At 46.5% G+C, this 17608-nt stretch overlaps 2 protein-coding genes across 2 annotated transcripts in view; one reads left to right on the plus strand and one right to left on the minus strand.

Annotated features, from left to right (window-relative positions):
• Positions 1 to 4812, minus strand: part of MACO1 (macoilin 1) — a 60226-nt gene extending 55414 nt beyond the window's left edge. The window contains exon 1 of the mRNA XM_035019453.1: positions 4650 to 4812. Within this exon, the coding sequence (XP_034875344.1) occupies positions 4650 to 4729 (80 nt within the window). The 5' untranslated portion in view covers positions 4730 to 4812. The remainder of the gene's footprint in view (positions 1 to 4649) is intronic.
• Positions 4813 to 14077: 9265 nt separating this feature from the next.
• Positions 14078 to 17608, plus strand: part of RHCE (Rh blood group CcEe antigens) — a 37313-nt gene continuing 33782 nt past the window's right edge. The window contains exon 1 of the mRNA XM_035019455.1: positions 14078 to 14286. Within this exon, the coding sequence (XP_034875346.1) occupies positions 14109 to 14286 (178 nt within the window). The 5' untranslated portion in view covers positions 14078 to 14108. The remainder of the gene's footprint in view (positions 14287 to 17608) is intronic.

The raw sequence follows: 17608 nt of genomic DNA on the forward strand, positions 1-17608 counted from the left end.
GTGGCAGATTTGTTCAAATGCATTTCATGCAAATTGCAAATATAAGGATTAGGTAAACACCTCACTGGAAAGGTTAGTCCAAACTCACCCCCTTCCCCAACACCCCTCTAAAACAATACAGAATCTATCACTTTCATGTCAGGTCCAGTGTGGCTGAAAAAGCCTCCCAAGATTACCAAAATGCTTTTAGGCTGTGAGGTTGCAACACTGGGGTGTCTGGGGTTTCGGTTGCAGAACACATGTACAATCAAGGCAGCCAAGGATCAGGCCAGCCTCTAGTGGCTTTAATAAGCATAGCCCAAAGGAGCTAAAACTAGGCTTAGGAAACATCATTAATTAAAGAGGCAGGAACGGCAGAAAAGTGAAATCTCTGGAGATCAGATTATTTCGACTAGGGTCTGAAAAAGGAAATTAGGAAGCTGAGAAGGATGCAAACTTGGATCATTCCAAAATTCAGAGGCCAGGAAACTCTTTTCTGAAACAAAGACGGGCCAAGGTATTCTACCTACCAGGGACGTCCGAGTCCTCAGCTCTAGTTTCAAGGTGTGAAGCTGTAAGAATCTACGAGTCAGGCACAGTCCTGCTCATCGAAGCTGCAGGTGGCGTGCTACACGATGACAGGAAGTATTCATAAATTCACAAGTGAAGGGGCGCTTCCTTCAACCACCAGTAACAAAGATATAGAATAGTTTCCTGAAGCTTAACACATGTGCCTTACTTAAAATGCTTATTATGCCTACTTGGGCAAGTAACAATTTTAACTCCAGAAGTTTTCAACATAAACGTCTCTGCCCCTGTCTTCTCCCTACCACACACATCATCTCATCTTTCCATTATAAAGTCAGCAATTCTCAGGGGGAAGGAAGTGGGGAACATGGCAAAGTGACAGGTGGCTAAACCACACAGGATCCCCTTAAGGCTTTTAAAAACTACAGAGCACTCCAACCCCACCTCACCTGGAGAATCACCGCATGTAATTAGACGTTACTGCTGGGAGTGTCTGTGTGTGTGCATGTGTGAAGGAGCAGACATGGGCAGAGAATCGCTGCCATAAAACCTGAGGACGTCTGGAATGTCACAGTTAAGTGCAGTTATTTATTTTGCTTTCTCTTATTAATAACCATTCCTTATCATTTCCAAAGTTCTTTCACATTTATCTCATTTGAGTTAGAGAATATTCCCTCACTTACTGGCGACTGTCTACTTCATCATAAAATAGCACAGGGCAAAATAAAGCTGTTAATGCATCAGGTGAACAACTAAAATAGCCAGCTAAAATATAATTCAACAAAAATATTTTTCCTTGAACAGAACGCAAAGTTCTTTGGAACCTCAAAACCACTGTACAAATTTAAGAGGGCATTATGATGATCTACTAAACTGTAAACTCCTTGAAGACAAGAAACCATATCTAATTCTGTATCCTCCACGATTCCCTGAACAACACAGGTTCTTAACTGAGTAGGATGAATTAGTTTATATTCATTTATTTATTAACTCACACACTCAACATTTATTGAATACTGAATTTCTACTCTGGATCTATGCTGGCTCGGATTGTTTTTAAATGTGTTTTGAATTTTAGTCCTTAATAACATAAAAGAAAATCATCACCATTCCTGTTTCTTTTCTCTTATTCTTGATTATTAATTTGACTGGAATAAGATATATGTACATTTCAATTTTCAAACAATGGGCACACATATAAATGAAGATAATGCTGATATGTCTAAAATCCATTTTCCTTTTACCTTGCCCCGAAACAATTCTGTCACAGTCATTATACTGACAATAAGCATATCATTTGACAATCACCTCAGTCACAGTTGCTGGATTGGAGCCCATGATTAAAAGCGTCTCAGCAATAGGATTTTTTTCAGCAAGACCAAGCAGCAACTGACCCTTTGTTTTGACTACTCAACTTCTGTTTATAACTGTAGCAAATCTTATAGTCTCTCTTGCCTCCTTAAAAAATAAACCAAACATGTTAAACTGTGATAACAACAACAGGGTAAATAATATTTGGATAGCCTGCTAGAATATATAAGAGTTTCACAAACTGAACATGAGCTCCTTTAGTCCTCAAGACTCATTTGACAGATGAGAGAATGGGGCTCAAAGTGGCAGAGCTGGGATTCTGAGTCCGAACCCAGGTCTCCTGAGGCCCACAGTCCAGTGCTCTCTTCATCACAGCTGCCTCCTTGCTATGCCCAGACTCAAAAAGTTGTGCAGACTGAGAACATGAAAATAATGTTCATGAAAGGTTATGCTGTGAAACAGTAGACAGTGGTTATCAAAACTGTCAACAGAGCCTCAGGAAAAAAGGTCTCTGTTTAATAAGACCAAAATTGGCTAGATGTTGAGAAACAAAATGGGTAATAGATGGTATGAAGAACAATTTAATATAGAGTTAAATTCGATGATCACAGAAATTTGATATTCACAAATCCTCAAACACCATAATTTATAACTAGCCCACTCATTCTGTTTGTTTTAGGAATAAAGGAAAAATTTCTAAACATATTTTTAAAAACAGAATTGGAACAAAACAAAACTATGATCTTGTTCTTTAGTCCAATACTCCATATTATAAACTAAGAAACAGGTAAGTGAATTAAAACATTCATTTGATATATGATGCTCCAAAAGGAAAGACAGGTAGAAATATATGTAGGTCTTTGATTAACATCTAACTTAAAGAATGCCAAACAGAGAAGGGCAAACAGATTTGAGAGCTGTTGGGTTTTAAAATTTTACAGCAAAACTCTGAATAACTTGCATAGCATATTTACTGTAGGGTAAGAACATTTGAATTCCAAAAGCTCATCACTAAAATCATAGATCTTCATTAGACAATGAATTCACATTGTTCCCATTGATTGAGTGGTTACTATCAGGCAGGTATTAAATTGGGCATCGTTTGTTCAAATATAAAGAGATGTCAAAATACAACACATGTAAACAATATGGGATCCCCAGTCTTCTTTCTATAAAGGTATATCATCATGTGTTACGGTGACTAGCAGCCATTCAAAGTCCTTGGTCTACAATTCTGTTTAATATGCTTTTTCTATTCTTGTGTCACTATTAAGTTGTTCAAATCTTTTTCAATGGGCAGAAAAAAATCCTTCCTAAAGGATCACAGTGTCTTCAACTTAAAGAGACATTCCTCCCCCACCTTTTAAATCTGTAGGAAAATGGTTTTAGCTTTTTCACTTTTAGTTTAAATGGTCAGGTTTGATTAATTCAGCTTGGATTTTGGCCTGTTTTACTGACTGCTGTACCCTCATAGCTAGAACAGGGCCTGGCACATAGTATGTACATTTGTTGAACGAATGAATGAATTATTCCTATGATCTATGGCTCATTACATAAGGATATATCTATAGAGAAGGATAAATATACATAAGAACTTTATACTTTGACTTCTTAATGCTTTTAAACTTGAAATAAAGGAAACCCCTGATGTTTACATCACTCAGCTGCTTGTGAAAAGCAATCTTCCATATATGTAAACAACAGCATGTGCAAGGTGTACAGTTATGCTAAGACTTGGTCATTAGCTTGGTGACAACTTGGGTGTTATCAGCTACCTCACATATTTCTCTAAGTCCCACAAGCTCAAACAGCTAAATCGTAAAATACCACGAAAACTCAATTAAGCCTATATACACATGCTGATAATTCTCCTTTGTAAATTAATGATTTCTCCACCGAAATCATTTATCAAGGCAAGTACCATTCAGAATTAACATTCTAAGAAGAACCAGAAAAATGACAGGTCGTACACAAGTTTTGCTTAGGAAGCTGTGATTGTCACCAAGTTGCCCCATGAACCTGTTATCCTTCTCCCCCTCAGAGCAGCGAATTCAGTTTCTATTTAAAGGGACACTGACTTTTTTTTTTTTTTTTTTTTTTCCCGGAAGAAAAAGAAAATTTTGAGTTTGGAAAAAAATCCCTTTTAAAAGGTTCGAAGAAAACTATCAGCTTAGAATGCTCAAAATAATGTTTGTTAAGAAAATGATCATCAGCTCCTGAGTTTGGAGCGGGGCCACAGGGCATGATTAGGGGGTATCGGCTTCAGCCCTCGGTGCCAAGTCTGAGATCCCGCAAGAGAAGTAGAGGGCGAAAGACCGGGCAACGTGGCCACCTGCCCAGTCTGCCGGGGACCGTGGGGCCACCGTCTGCTCCCAACTTTGTCAGCCTTTCCCCCTAGTGCATATGGTCCACCCGCCTCCCGATTCAGGCCGGCGACTCCCAGGCCAGAGCGGAACTGGGGGGCCAGCGGAGGCCCGGCGGCCCCGGGAGCAGCCCTCGGGGCCCGGCGGCTTGGGCTAGGGGCGCGGGAGGGGAGGGGGCCTGCCGCCCCTCCCCCCGGCGGGTCCAGGGAGCTCCCAACGGCGGCTCGGCGGCTTCCTCCGCCAGCGGCCGCCGCGCCCTCCCCGCCCGGACGGCGGCCCTCGCCACGCCCCGCGCCCCCGGGGCGCACCCCTGCGGGCCGGCCGGAGCCCCCCGGGCCGCGCTCCTCTGGAGAGCCCCCGGCGCGGGCGTGCGGCCTAGTCGGGGTTACATAACGGGGCCGGGCCCCTCCGCAGCCGACCGGGGGCCGCGGGGCCCGCGCGGGCGGAGGCGGGGGCGCCGCCGCTCACCTGCCGTAGATGCCCTCGGTGATCCGATTCCGCTTTAGGGGGCGGCGGAGCTTACTGCAGTCGGCGTTCCGCCGCTTCATCCTCCCGCTGGGGGGCCGGGTGCCCGCGCCGCCTCCGCCGCCGTCTCTCACCTCAGCCGCCGCCGCCGCCGGCCCGCCCCGCGTCGGGCCTGGACTCTACCCCTGGGGCCGGTCACACAGACATGGAGCCAGCACCCGGGGGGGAGGGGGTGGGACGGGGAGGGGGGGCTCAGAGCCTCCTCCGCCTTCGGAAACAAAGAAATGACAATTCCGGGGCCCGCCCGCCCCAGCACCAGCCAGCCGCCTGCCCCGCCTCCTCGGCTCCGACGGACGGCCCCCGAGGCCAATCGAAGGCGTCGCTACGCCGCTGCCGGCCAATCCAGGGGCCCGCTGAAGCACAACGGACTCGAGAACCCGCCTCTTTGAAGGACAGAAGAATGCGCCAATCATTATAGTGTCTGTGTGCGTGCCTGGGCCTATCAGAAAAGATTTAAATAGAGGCTTATAAATAGGCCCTATAAATATAACATCCTATATTATGCCTTATTGCGAAGGCACACTTCATGACTGTTGGGTTGCGTTTCATTGTATTATAATCCATGCTAGAGCATACCGTGCTATATTCATTGCCCGCTATCACTAGCACCGTATGAAATCGGGAGGCCTGGGTTTGCGGCATGTGCTGTTTTCTGCGCTGACATGTGCCCCAGTCAGTCGCGTCATTATGTAAGGGGTTCGCAGCATCCTCCCCCTCCGGGAGCCTCCGGGGTCAGCGCCGGGGGCCCTTTCTGCGGATCCTGGAGCGTTCGGCCAGGCCGGCCGCGTCAGCGCGCGACGGGGGTACGAATGACAAAGCAAACCCCACACACACATACACGCACACACCCTGCCAGCTCCCGGCGACGTGGTGACAGCGCGGCGGCCAATCGGAGGAGGCGCGGGGCGGGGCTGCTACGGTCCCGCCCCCTGGGGGCGCGTCACAGGGGGCGGGGCCGTGGGTGCGCGCGACGTCGAGCTGGGCTGCCGGGGGTGTGTAGGGCGGTGCGACCCTCTCTCCACGTCTGCAGGACGGGCTGTGCGGATGGCTCCGCGGGCACCGCGCCTGCTGGACACGGCGAGCGTCAGCGTCGGGGACGTGTCAGTGCTGTGCGAGGGGTCGATGCCGCGGGGACTAAGGGGAGGCTGCTCGGCGGCGAGGGCCGGGCTTTTCAGATGTTGGGACACCGGCCAGCGACCCCTCTCACCGGACCCTCCTAGAGCGCCGATTTTGTGCCAGGCACCGTGCTGAGTGCTTTGCATCTACTTGTCATTTACCCCTCATTAATTCCTTGTAACGTAGGTCTGGCAAAATCACATTAGAAAAGACAGCAAAGATTCTTTTAAAAAGAATGTCATTAATGAAAACTGGGAAGCTGTCAAAAAGTAGCTGAAGGGAGAAGAAACACCCATGGATCTCATCACCTTAACACGACCACTATTAGCACTCTAAATTTTTTCTTTCTTTCCTATTTTCCCCCATTGGTGATATCATTATTACTATTACTGCTATTATTACTGAAGAGTTGTGATCATACTAGATATTCAGCTTTGTATTCTGTTCTTTTGTGTGTGTGTGTGTGTGAGTAAATTGATAGAAGTTTACTAGGTGAAGATACAGAAAAAGCTCTCAAAAGTGAGAGGGGTCCCGACAGGGTTGCCACTGAAGGCCTTTAGGGTTGGTCTTTTTGTATTCTGTTCTTTAATGTAAACATTGTCCCATGTTATTATGCATCCTCCCTAAATATTTCTGATGGCTGCTGAATCTCCTATCACGTGGCCATACCAACTTAACCACACACCAACAGTGGGACTGTGAGGTGGTCTTCCAGCACATTTTAAAAACTTCCAGGAAGTAGATGGTACCTGGTTTTGTCCTGAGTTGGAGGGACCTCTTCCTGCCCTGTAATCACCCCCTTAATCAACACCTACCCCAAGGAGGAACTTGTAATTTGTATCAAAGTCATCATTCTCATCTGCTGTTCTTCGTTATTTTATCCTGCTCACAAATCTTTAAAGATCCTCCAATGCCTGAAAGCCATTCTCTTTGTTATGGCATCCAGAGCTGTCACACTGGAGACCCACTCTCCTTTTCCAGGCCTACCCAGGCCAGCAAGCCTTATCTACTCACTGTCCTAAAACCCACTGCAACCTTATCTTCCCTCCTTTCTGCCTTTGCTCCCACACAGAGCATCTCCAGCAGTGCTGCTCCTAAGTCGGGTTTCTTGGGTGAGTCTTGTTCATCCACCAAGGATGAAAGCTTCTTGGGGGATTGGATCCTTATTCTGAAGAGATGCAGTTTTGAAAAATTGCAAGAGTACCTACCTTTTCAGACCAGGATTGAAATTCCAGCGTGGCCACTTACTAGCTTGGGCAAGTTACAGAATCTTAGAACCTCTGTTTCCACTCAGGTATGTTTTAAGGCTTATAGAATAATGAACTTTCAGGGCCAGGCATGCAGTAGGTGTAACAGCAAGCAATTACTGTTAATAGTGTACTTGTTTTTCTTTTTTTTTTTTTTTAAAGATTTTTTTTTTTTTTTTTTTGACAGAGACAGAGACAGCGAGAGCAGGAACACAAGCAGGGGGAGTGGGAGAGGGAGAAGCAGGCTTCCCGCTGAGCCAGGAGCCCGACGTGGGACTCGATCCCAGGACCCTGGGATCATGACCTGAGCCGAAGGCAGTCGCTTAACCAACTGAGCCACCCAGGCGCCCCTTATCTTTCTTTTTTTTTTTTTTTTAAAGATTTTTTTTTATTATGTACTTGTTTTTCATCCCTCACTTCTCTCCAGCATGTTGATAAAGTGGCACTGGGTAGCCAAGGATAACAAACTCCGTGAGCTCAAACTTTCACCAAGGCTGCCCATCATTGTGAAAGGGTCTGAATGGAATGCTCTGCTTGGAGCAACAGAAAAAGGCTTCAGCTGCCACGGTGAATTGGTTCATGGAGGAGGATACAGGCAGGACCTACATCAATATTCTGGAGGCTTGAATGCATTAGGAAGGTTACATGGTAAGATCCTGGCTCTAGACTCCATGAGGCCCCAGATCTGAATATAGCCATCAACTCCATGACTACAAGGCTCCAGATTACCTGGGCCAGAGACAGCCAACTCAGTAAGGTTATTAACAGGGCCATATCCATGGTCTTTTCCACTCCCCTTTATGTCCCTGTTATCTAGGACAGTGCCATGGCACACTGTGGAACGAATAGGTGAGTAATCCAGGAAAAGATGACAGAGGCGCTGGAGCTCACTGTCTAGCCTACCATCCTTATAAGGACATTCCATGCTGTGGCAGAAGTGTGGAGTGACTGGGAGTTACTCTCAGGCATAAGGTTACATGGGGGAAAGAGAAAGAACAGAGAAAATCTGGTGGTCTGGGTTCCAGTCCCAACACCCTGCTATTGAGTTACCTGCATACACCTGTGCCAAGATCCCCTCTGGAGACTCTTCAAGCCCTGTGTTTAGAAGCAGGTCATTTTAGCTCCATTTTACAGATGGGAAAACTGAGGCTCGGAGAAAATAAAATTATGCAATTGGCTTGGTAGAGCAGCTTAGCTCAAGGAACAGCTGAGTGAGATCAAGCTGTGATGCTATAGGCCAAACCTGGGGCCTAGAGATGGTTATTGATGACTAGGTTTATTGATCTGGTGATGGGCTGGAGTAGGATGACAGGAATTGTCCCCTTGCCAAGAGCCCACGGTAAGACTGCCCTTCTCCATTCCCTCCTTCTGCCCCAGCCAGACCATCTCTTTTCCTGGGCCGCCCTAGCCCAAGCTCCTTTGGGCTCTAGTCAAGTGCCAGCCTTTCCCCTCTGAGCCCTCAGATGGCTCTTTGGGACCCTAAGGGCACAGGCCTGGGCAGAGGTGGGGTAGCCTCCTGCCTGCCACAGAGCCCCCCAAGCTCCCCATACCTCCACCATCAGTCAGGAACCAGGGGAGAGCAGTGGCCATTTTACAGATGAGTAAGACAGGGAAGGGAAATCATCTGTTCGTATTCAAAAGACCAAGGCCCAGCCAAGAATTCAGGGTTGTCCCTCCTCTTCTCCTGGGACGTTCAATGGGCAAGGGGTTGAGATTTGTCCTTGAGCTTCACCTGAGCTCAGAATAGCTCAGAAGAGCCTGGAGAGTGATCATCACATCCCGTTTCACAAATAAGAAAACTGCATCCCCCCCTCTTTCAGTAGCTTCAAATCCCCTCAAGCCCTCGAGTCAGCTGCCCAGCTGCCTTGAACTTGGTTCCCATGCCACAGGAGTCACCGAAAAGTCCGGACGCTGGGGTGGCCACCTCTTATACACGTATCTGTGTCCCCCAGAGAACCCTGTTAATGGAGGATATTCATTGTAATGTTTAGAACAGAAACAGTTTAGAAATAACCCAGATAATCCTCAAAGGGGGCTGGTCAAACATGGTCACACATTCTTACCATGGAAGTCATGTGGCATGGAGAATGGTGACACGTAGCACTTACCACGTACAGTCACTGCTCTAAGCACCATATGCACTTTGATCTCAACCTCACAACAACCCTATGAGGTAGAGATGTTACTGGTGCCATATTAAAGACGAGAAAACTAGCCCAGAGCAACTCAGTTCTTTGCCTAAGGTCGCACAGTAAATGATAGAGCCCGGATTCAAACTCAGAAATTCTGACATCAGAGCCTGGGTTCTTAGCCACCCTGATAGAATGTTGTAGAAAGATATTCCAGGCTTGGAAATGACTTAGGATATACTGTTCACGGAAACAGCAATTACTCATTTTTGTAGGGGAGAAAACAAGGCCTAAATTCACATGAATAGGAAAAAAAATCTGAAAAATATACAAAAAGAAGAAGAACTGGTTTTTGGAGATATGGAAATCATGGGTGCTTTATGTAAACTTTATGCACGTCTGCATTTTCAGAGTTTTCTACAGTAAATACACCAACCCTGTGCAATAATAATTACTAACATTTATGGAGGATTTTCTACACATCTGACACGTACATGCACTTCCTCATTTACTCTTCATGACCGGGGTTCTCTGGGTGGCTCAGTGGGTTAGGTGTCTGACTCTTGATTTCGGCTCAGATCATGATCTCGTGGGTTGTGGGATCAAGCCCCACATTAGGCTCTGCACTGGTGGGGAGTCTGCTTGAAGATTCTCTCCCTCTGCCCTCCCTCCACTTGCATGTACTCTCTCTCTCAAATAAATAAATCTTAAAAAAAAAAGTCTTCACAACCACTCTATGAGATTGACACTGATTTTCCCTACTTTACAGATGAGGAAATAGATATTGATCATCATACCCAAGTTCACACAGCCAGCAATTTGTGGAGTCAGGATTTGAACCCAGACTGCCTGACTCCCAAGATCATGTTTGTTGAATGAATGAATGAATGAATGAATGAATGAATGAATGAATGATTGACTTAGCCACAGTTTACCCAGGCGTGCCCAGAGCAGGATCACACCCTTGGTATGGACAAACTTCCAGAGAGGGAATGGAGGACTTACCTACGTCCTTGCTTGCTGCCCATGACTGAGCTTTACAATGCCCGATGTGGACGGTATGGTGAGTATTCTTATGGAGTCCTGTTATTACAGAAAATGCACGATTACATGTGAATTCTGTAGTCTCTCTGACTTGATTTGTCACACCTGGAGGAAGCCTGGTCACTTAGATCAGAACGTCACAGGCATGGCGCCACTTGCCCACCTTCCTTTCTATAACCCAGCCGCCACTCATGCTTATGTATTCATTCTCACATTTGTAATAATTCTGTGAGGAAAGTAGAGCAGCTCATCTTATTTGACTCATTAAGGAAGTTGAGGCTGTGAGTGGTTTACTAAATGGAAGGCAGAATTGCAAAGTAGTTGACAGCATAAGCCGTGGCGTCAGAGGGATGTAGGATGGGTCCCACCCCTAGCATTTATTAGCTGTGATGTTGAGCGCTCACATCACCTCTCTGAGTAGCAGCTTCCTCATCTGTAAGACAGGATGACTGCGCCTGTACTCACAGGCTTGAGGGGAAAAGTAGATGGAATAATGTATGCAAAATGCTTGGTCCAGTGCTTGGCATTCCGGAAATGGCAGTTGTTATTTATTCAACAAATATTTAGGGGCGCCTGGGGGGCTCTGTTGGCTAAGCATCTGCCTTCGGCTCAGGTCATGATCTCATGCGTCCTGGGATCGAGCACCGTGTCGGGCTCCTGGCTCAGCGGGGAGTCTGCTTCTCCCTCTCCCTCTGTGCACTTTCTCTCTCTCTCTCAAATAAATAAATAAAATCTTTTAAAAAGCCCAAAATTTATTGATCACCTCTTATGGATGAGCAGTAGGTGCTGAGATACAACAATCAGAAGTCCCTGTGCTTGGCTCTGAGGCGGAGAGGGCAGGGGCAGTTTTCTGACAGGAGGAGGCTTTTAGGCAGAGGGAGAAGCAGGTACACACAGTGCTTTCCCCAGCATTTTATTATGAAAAGTTTCTAACAGACGCCAGTGAAGTTGAAAGAATTATACAGTGAAAAGCCCTTTACCTCCCGCGTAGACTCAACAATGAACATTTAACTATATTTGTTTTGTGACATATCTGCCCTAGATCCCCGTGCTTTCTTTCTTTCTTTTTTTTTTCTAAAGATTTTATTTATTTATTTGACAGAGAGAGAGACAGCAAGAGAGGGAATACAAGCAGGGGGAGTGGGAGAGGGAGAAGCAGGCTTCCTGCAGAGCAGGGAGTCCCATGCAGGGCTCGATCCCAGGACCCTGGGACCATGACCTGAGCCGAAGGCAGACGCTTAATGACTGAGCCACCCAGGCATCCCCCTCTGTGCTTTCTTGGACCAGTTGAGCTGCCTTGATGGTTTGAAGACAGAATGTCTGGAGCAGGAGTGCGAAAACAGGGACCTTTTGCAAGAGTCAGAGGGGAAGAAAGAACATTCCCCTTTTGACAAATCTGTTGGGAGAGGCCAAGTGTGGGGGATACCTCCCTTTATTAAAGAAAGCCTGTTTGGCAAGGAGCTTGGCCCTCTTGTCAAGCAGTCTGTCCCTCACTGGGGTAGGGGCAGGCCGCACAGGGGTTTCCGGGGTGTGGAACCAGCTGCCACCCACACTAAGTTGGCCCGAGGGTGAACACAACCTCCAGGCCCAGGGGCTGGCAGAGACTGAAAATCTTCAGTGTTCATCTGGCTGACCTTTGGTGCCCCTGGGCAGGTGAGTCTAGCTGCCTGGTTTACAAGGTGCTGGTACAGGACTCAGGCCAGCTAGGGTCATGTTTATTTGTCCCCCACACAGGGGAGCCCCTCCTTATGGAAACCCAGTTCATAAGAAGTGCTGATGGCCAGAAATCAGAACCAGGGGGTGACCATGAGGGGATGGAGACTTCTATCTCTGATCTCTAGCAGTCAGGGTACCTTCTCTCTATTGCTACTGTTTAGAGGGCAGAGGGCTGGGAATCCTATGTTCCTAGACTCGGAAGAGGACTTAGAAGTCGTCTGGGCCACAGTTGTGTGGTTAAACACCCAGTTGCTCAATCCGGGCTTTGGGTCTGGGTTAAATCCAGGTTCTCCTACTTATTAGTCCTGTCACCTTGGACAAGTCACGTAACCCTTCTGCACCCCGGGTGCCTCATTTGTCATAAAAGGCTAATAGTACCCACCTCCCAGGGTCATTAACTGAGTTCATACATGTAAAGTGCCTAGAACATTGCCTAGCAATGGTAAGTGCTTGGTAAGTGTTAGCTCCAGACAGCATCTAAAGCGAAAGGAGCTGGCATTGGTGGTTTGCAGCCATTTTTCCCCTATGCATGCATTAACATATTGGGTTTTTATTATTATTTTTCACGAAAATGGGAACATACTGTACACACTGTACTACAACTTGCTTTTCCACCCAATAGTATATCCTCTGTGTCAGTTTTGATAAACCTTAAAAGCATTTTCCTCTGGATTTTTCCCACATATGTTCAGGACCATGATGTTGGTGGCAAGATGTGTGTCCTGTAGCTTATTTGCCAGTCCCCTACTACTGGACATTTCGGTTACTTTCAATTTTTTTTCCTTCTGCCAATAAAGCTGCGCTGAGCAAGAAGTGACTGATGTCAGCTGGCTGTATGACCTTGGGTATGACCTTCTGGTGTGAGTTTCTTCATCTAAAAACAAAATGAAAAGATTCTTTTGGGTGGTTAAAATCTCCAGCAAACTGCATATTGAATCACTTCCAAGACATCGCTGACAAGTAACCATCAGCTTCTGTTTGCATTCCGCTAGGGACAGGGTGCTCACTACCTCACGAGCAGCCTGTTTCACCGGACAGCTATAATGGTCAATAAAGTATCCACCATGCTGGGCCAGAATCTGCCTCCCTGCAACTCCTAGTCTAGTTTTATTATCTGAGGCCCCATAAATTCAGTCTATACCCAGTGGCCAGTGGCTGGGGCCAATCCTTCCCTTCCTTCCTTTCTCCCTCTCTTTCTTTATGCTTATTATAGATCAGACCATCTGCTAGGCACAGGGATGGGGCTCCAGAAGTTAGCTGCAGGGTAGGAACTGGAGCCCAGGTGCCCTCAGTCCCATTTCAGGGGACTGCCCCTGCTGTGGGACAGGGGTCCTGAAGCTGGTGGTCTGCCTCATGCCCCAGGCAGAGTCCTGGGTTGCTCTGTGAGGAGGTGACCAGAGCTGGAGACAACTACAGCCTAGGGCTGGAGCAGGACCCCACCAGGTCTTTACTAGAGCTGGACCCAAGCCTCCTTTCTTTTCCCCCACCTACCCTTAAAAGATTTACAAACAAGTAGATTTAAGTACAGATTCAAACATAAATAATTTCAACCATGTAACTCAGAAGAGTTAGTTCCCCAGGGGCTCTGTCTGGATCTTTCTCAGGGCTTAGTGTTGTTCTTTGCTTTCATTCATTCATTCATTCATTCATTCATTCATTCATTCATTCATTCTCATTCAATACATTCTTATTAAGAGCTCACTGGGTAAGGTCTTAAAGAGAAATTTTGCCAATCCAAAGCCCCCTCTGAGACTCCGTTTCCCCATTTGTAAAATAGGAGTGCTGATCCACTCTCTGCCTTGCAAGGATATGGGGAGGGTAAACTGAAGTCATGAGCAAAGGAGGGTTCTTATGTGTGGGTGCCCAGTGAACGGATGCCCTCTTTGAAACTGCGCACAGTGCCCGTCCTAGAGCAGGAATGCAGCAACTACTTGTTGAATGAACAAATAAGTGAGGGACTGAATGAATGAGTTAGTGTTGGAATAAATGCATCTCTTCTGCTCCCTGTCACAGTCCCTCTGCTCCTATGTTAACTCCATCAACAGGCCAGCAAAACCAGCCTTGCAGCTGGAGATAAGGCTTTTGGCGGGTGTCTCCCCTATCACTCCTTGGAGTGGGGGTGGGGGTAGAGGGGTGATGCCTGGTGCTGGATGCCACACAGACACGGACAAGGACACAGGATGGGCTCCAAGTACCCACCATCTATGCGGCGCTGTCTGCCCCTGTGGATCCTAATGCTGGAGGTGGCTCTCATTGTCATCTTCTTCTTTTTCACCTCCTCTGACACTTCCTCACAGGATCCGAAGAAGCTCATGGGGAACTTTCGAGGTGAGTGTCCAGAGGGGGGTGGTCACAGAGGCAAGTAGCAGGAACAAGGGAAGAGGAGGTCTGTGGTCCTCCAGTGGCTGACATGTTCCTTTCCACAAAGTCTCTGAGTAAATGGGTTCCCACACCTTCTCCCATAGGTTGCGCAGAGACCCAGCCAACAATGTAGGCTCCCCCTTTAGGACCAACGTGGACATCTCCTCTTCCATGAAGCCTTCCTTGATTTGTCAGGGCAGTGAGGGCCCTCCTATTCCGTATTTCTAGAATTTCCTTTGCCAAATGGTTTTCATAAGTCTCTGCTTCTCTGTCCTTTCCTCCCCTTTCTCCTGAACAGCAAGGAATTTCACGTTGTTTGGCTTTTAGTTTTTATTTCCTTTTCTTTTTTGGTCTCTCTTGCTCATTTCTGTACTACCCTCCTTTTGGTAGCTTGAGTCTGTTGCCCCTCCCCCACCCCCAGCCTTCTCCTTCTCACTCATTGGCTGGGAAGTCTACATTCTGTCTGCAAATCCAGAGCCATAAGGTATGGCTGAAGAGGAGTGTAGGATGGTTGTGATTTTAGATGCAGCTAAAAATATTCACAGACTGTGATGAGAACAACTGTAAACAAGACAGATATCCACAGTGGTGTGGCTTCTGCTTTTTTAAAAAAAAAATTGAGATGAGTTTCAAGCATCTCATTGGGCCGATATCTTATCTATGATAATGGATGGTCCTCCTTGAGTGTCCTCCCTGAGACAAAGCTGAAGCTCTAGTCTGGTTGAGTGCCTGCTTCCTCCCGAGTGATATTAACTGACTAGCTAGCTGAGAGCAATGGAAAAGCATCACTGGGCCCTAAGCAGAAGTAAGTAGGACAAAGAGATGACTTGGGGAGGGAAGCCTCTACACCACTTCAGGGGCTGATCCAGAGAGGGGCCCTTAGCGCCTGACGAGCAAGGCCTAGACAAATTTAAGTTCATTTCAGTTTACTTTAATTCTTTTCAGTCCAATACAATATAATTCAATGCATGCATTCATCCGCTCATGTATTCATTCAACCCTGTATTACATCCAGTGGGGGATCTAGACACGTGCTAATCAGAGCTAATACTTATTTTCTCTTCCTAAGTATCAGGCACTATTTAAATGCTTTATATTGAACCCTCACAATAATCCATGAGTTGGTATGATTATGATCTCTGTTTCTCATATAAGGAAATGAGGCACATGGACGTTGATTAATTTGCACAAAGTCACTCAACCAGTGATAACACAGCAAATTTAAACTCACGCAGCCTGGTTTTAGTTTCCATGCACGTAACCACAATGCTTCACTGCTCCGTTTTACAGTGAGCTTGAGTCACCTGTCATATAACCAGTGGGTATAGGAGCCAGTATTTCAACTCTGTATGTTGGCGCCAGGGTCCACATTCTTCACCCCTCTGCTGCTGGTAACATAGAAATGAAGTGTCCTCAGACACTCACTTTACAAGGAAGCACAGAGGAGGGCCCATAACCCAGGCAGGGGAGTTGATGGTGTCAGGGAAGGCTTCTGGAAGGAAGTGACTGACCAGCCACGTCTTGGAGGCTTGGTAGGAATTAACCATGTGAAAATGGATCATCAGCCAGAGTGTGCACTCACTGGAGTGGACCAGGTTAGGGTTTAACATCGCAACATTGGAGCCCAAAGAAGGCAGTAGGGCATGGTGGACCCACTGGGTTGAGTAAGGAGCTTGACCTTCATGCTGCTGAGCTGATAGGAAGAAGCAGGGGTGTGGTGAGTTTGGGTTCAGGTTGTGGAGAAAGCCATTCCTGGGCTAGTGGAGGGGTAGGGGAAAGGGCCATGACTTGAGGTGGGAGACCAGTGTGTGGGCTTGTGTGTAGTATGGACCAGAGGACTTCAAACGCTTCTGATCACATACACCATTTTTTAAGCACGTACCATACCTACATGTCATCATCAAGTACTGCTGCGTGAATGTATTTTGTACATTATAATAATACACACAAATTAGAAAATCTGAAAGAGGTCAAAACAAATACATAATATTTTCAAATTACTGATTGTGATGGTGCCAATCAATCTCAAGGCAAGGTCCATTGTTTCCATTACTGAGAGTGGATGTAAATCCATTCCTAGAGTCTTCTTGATAACTTCAAATTCTCCTGGTTGACTTCCTGTCAGATCTAATTAGACTGACTTTTTTAAAACCTCGAATGTGACGGTTGAAGAGTTTACACAAGAAATATCACTCTGCCCTTTTTTTTTATACACTTGGCTGCCATTATGGTTCTGCCTTCATTCTGTGGTTTTAGGCAGGCGTTGTTCAAGCCATTAGTCCATTTTGTAAAGGTTAGTTGAGCTAAAACTAGGTTACCTTATCTGTCAATTCACTTAATCTAATCCAGTCCACATGAACTCAATGTTATTCAAACCAGCTAATTCCAAAAAGACATTTTTGAGGCAATCAGCATGAATCCGGTATGACATACAGGAATTATTGTTAGTTTTGTTAAGTCTGATAATAGTATGGTGGGGTTTTTTTTAAGGCCCTATCTGCTAGAGAGGTATATTGAAATGAAGCAATGTCCAGGGCTTGCTTAATGCCAGTCAAAAAAAAAAAAAAAAAAAGGAAAGAAGTGGAAAGGATAATAAAAACCAGATCAGCCCCGTGTGGGACAGTCATCAAAGCTGGGAATGGAGACATGACATTCACCATGCAACTCTCTCTGTTTTTGTATATGCTTAACGTTTTCCATAATAAAGAATTAAATTTAAAATGAAAAGCAAAAAAAAACCCTGCCATTCACTGCACCATGATGAATTTGGAGAAACACGTCACCCTCTTCCCAGTGGCCCAATATTCCCTCAGGACTCCTTCCAAAGCTAGGAGCCTAGAAACTGTCTGACATCCTGAGTGAGCAGAGGAGGCTCCTGGGTCAATGTGGATCTTAAATACTTGCAGAGCTGCAAACTTCACCAAGGCCCTTTGGAAGTAGGATAGCCTAGATCAGTGGTTCTCAAAGTGTGGTCCCCAGGATACCACCTCAGCCACTAACAGCTCAGGAATGTGTTAGAAATGCAGATTCCCAGGCCCGGATCCATACCTACCAATCAGAAATGTTCAGGGTGGGTTTTAGCAAACTGTGTTTTACCAAGCCCTCTAAGTGACTCTTAACGCACACGAGAGTTTGAGAAGCGTTCAAGGCAGACTGATTCAAACCCTGCCTCTGCGCCTTCTCAGCTGCGAGATCTTGGGCAAATTATTCCACCTTTCTTGCCCTCCATTTCAACCATGTCACGTGACATGGGTCACGGGACATGGGTCGCGGGACATGGGTCACGGGA

The sequence above is a fragment of the Mirounga leonina genome, unplaced genomic scaffold, assembly GCF_011800145.1.
Source record: "Mirounga leonina isolate KUSES-001 unplaced genomic scaffold, KU_Mleo_1.0 Mir_173, whole genome shotgun sequence".
In the NCBI taxonomy this organism is placed as follows: domain Eukaryota; kingdom Metazoa; phylum Chordata; class Mammalia; order Carnivora; family Phocidae; genus Mirounga; species Mirounga leonina.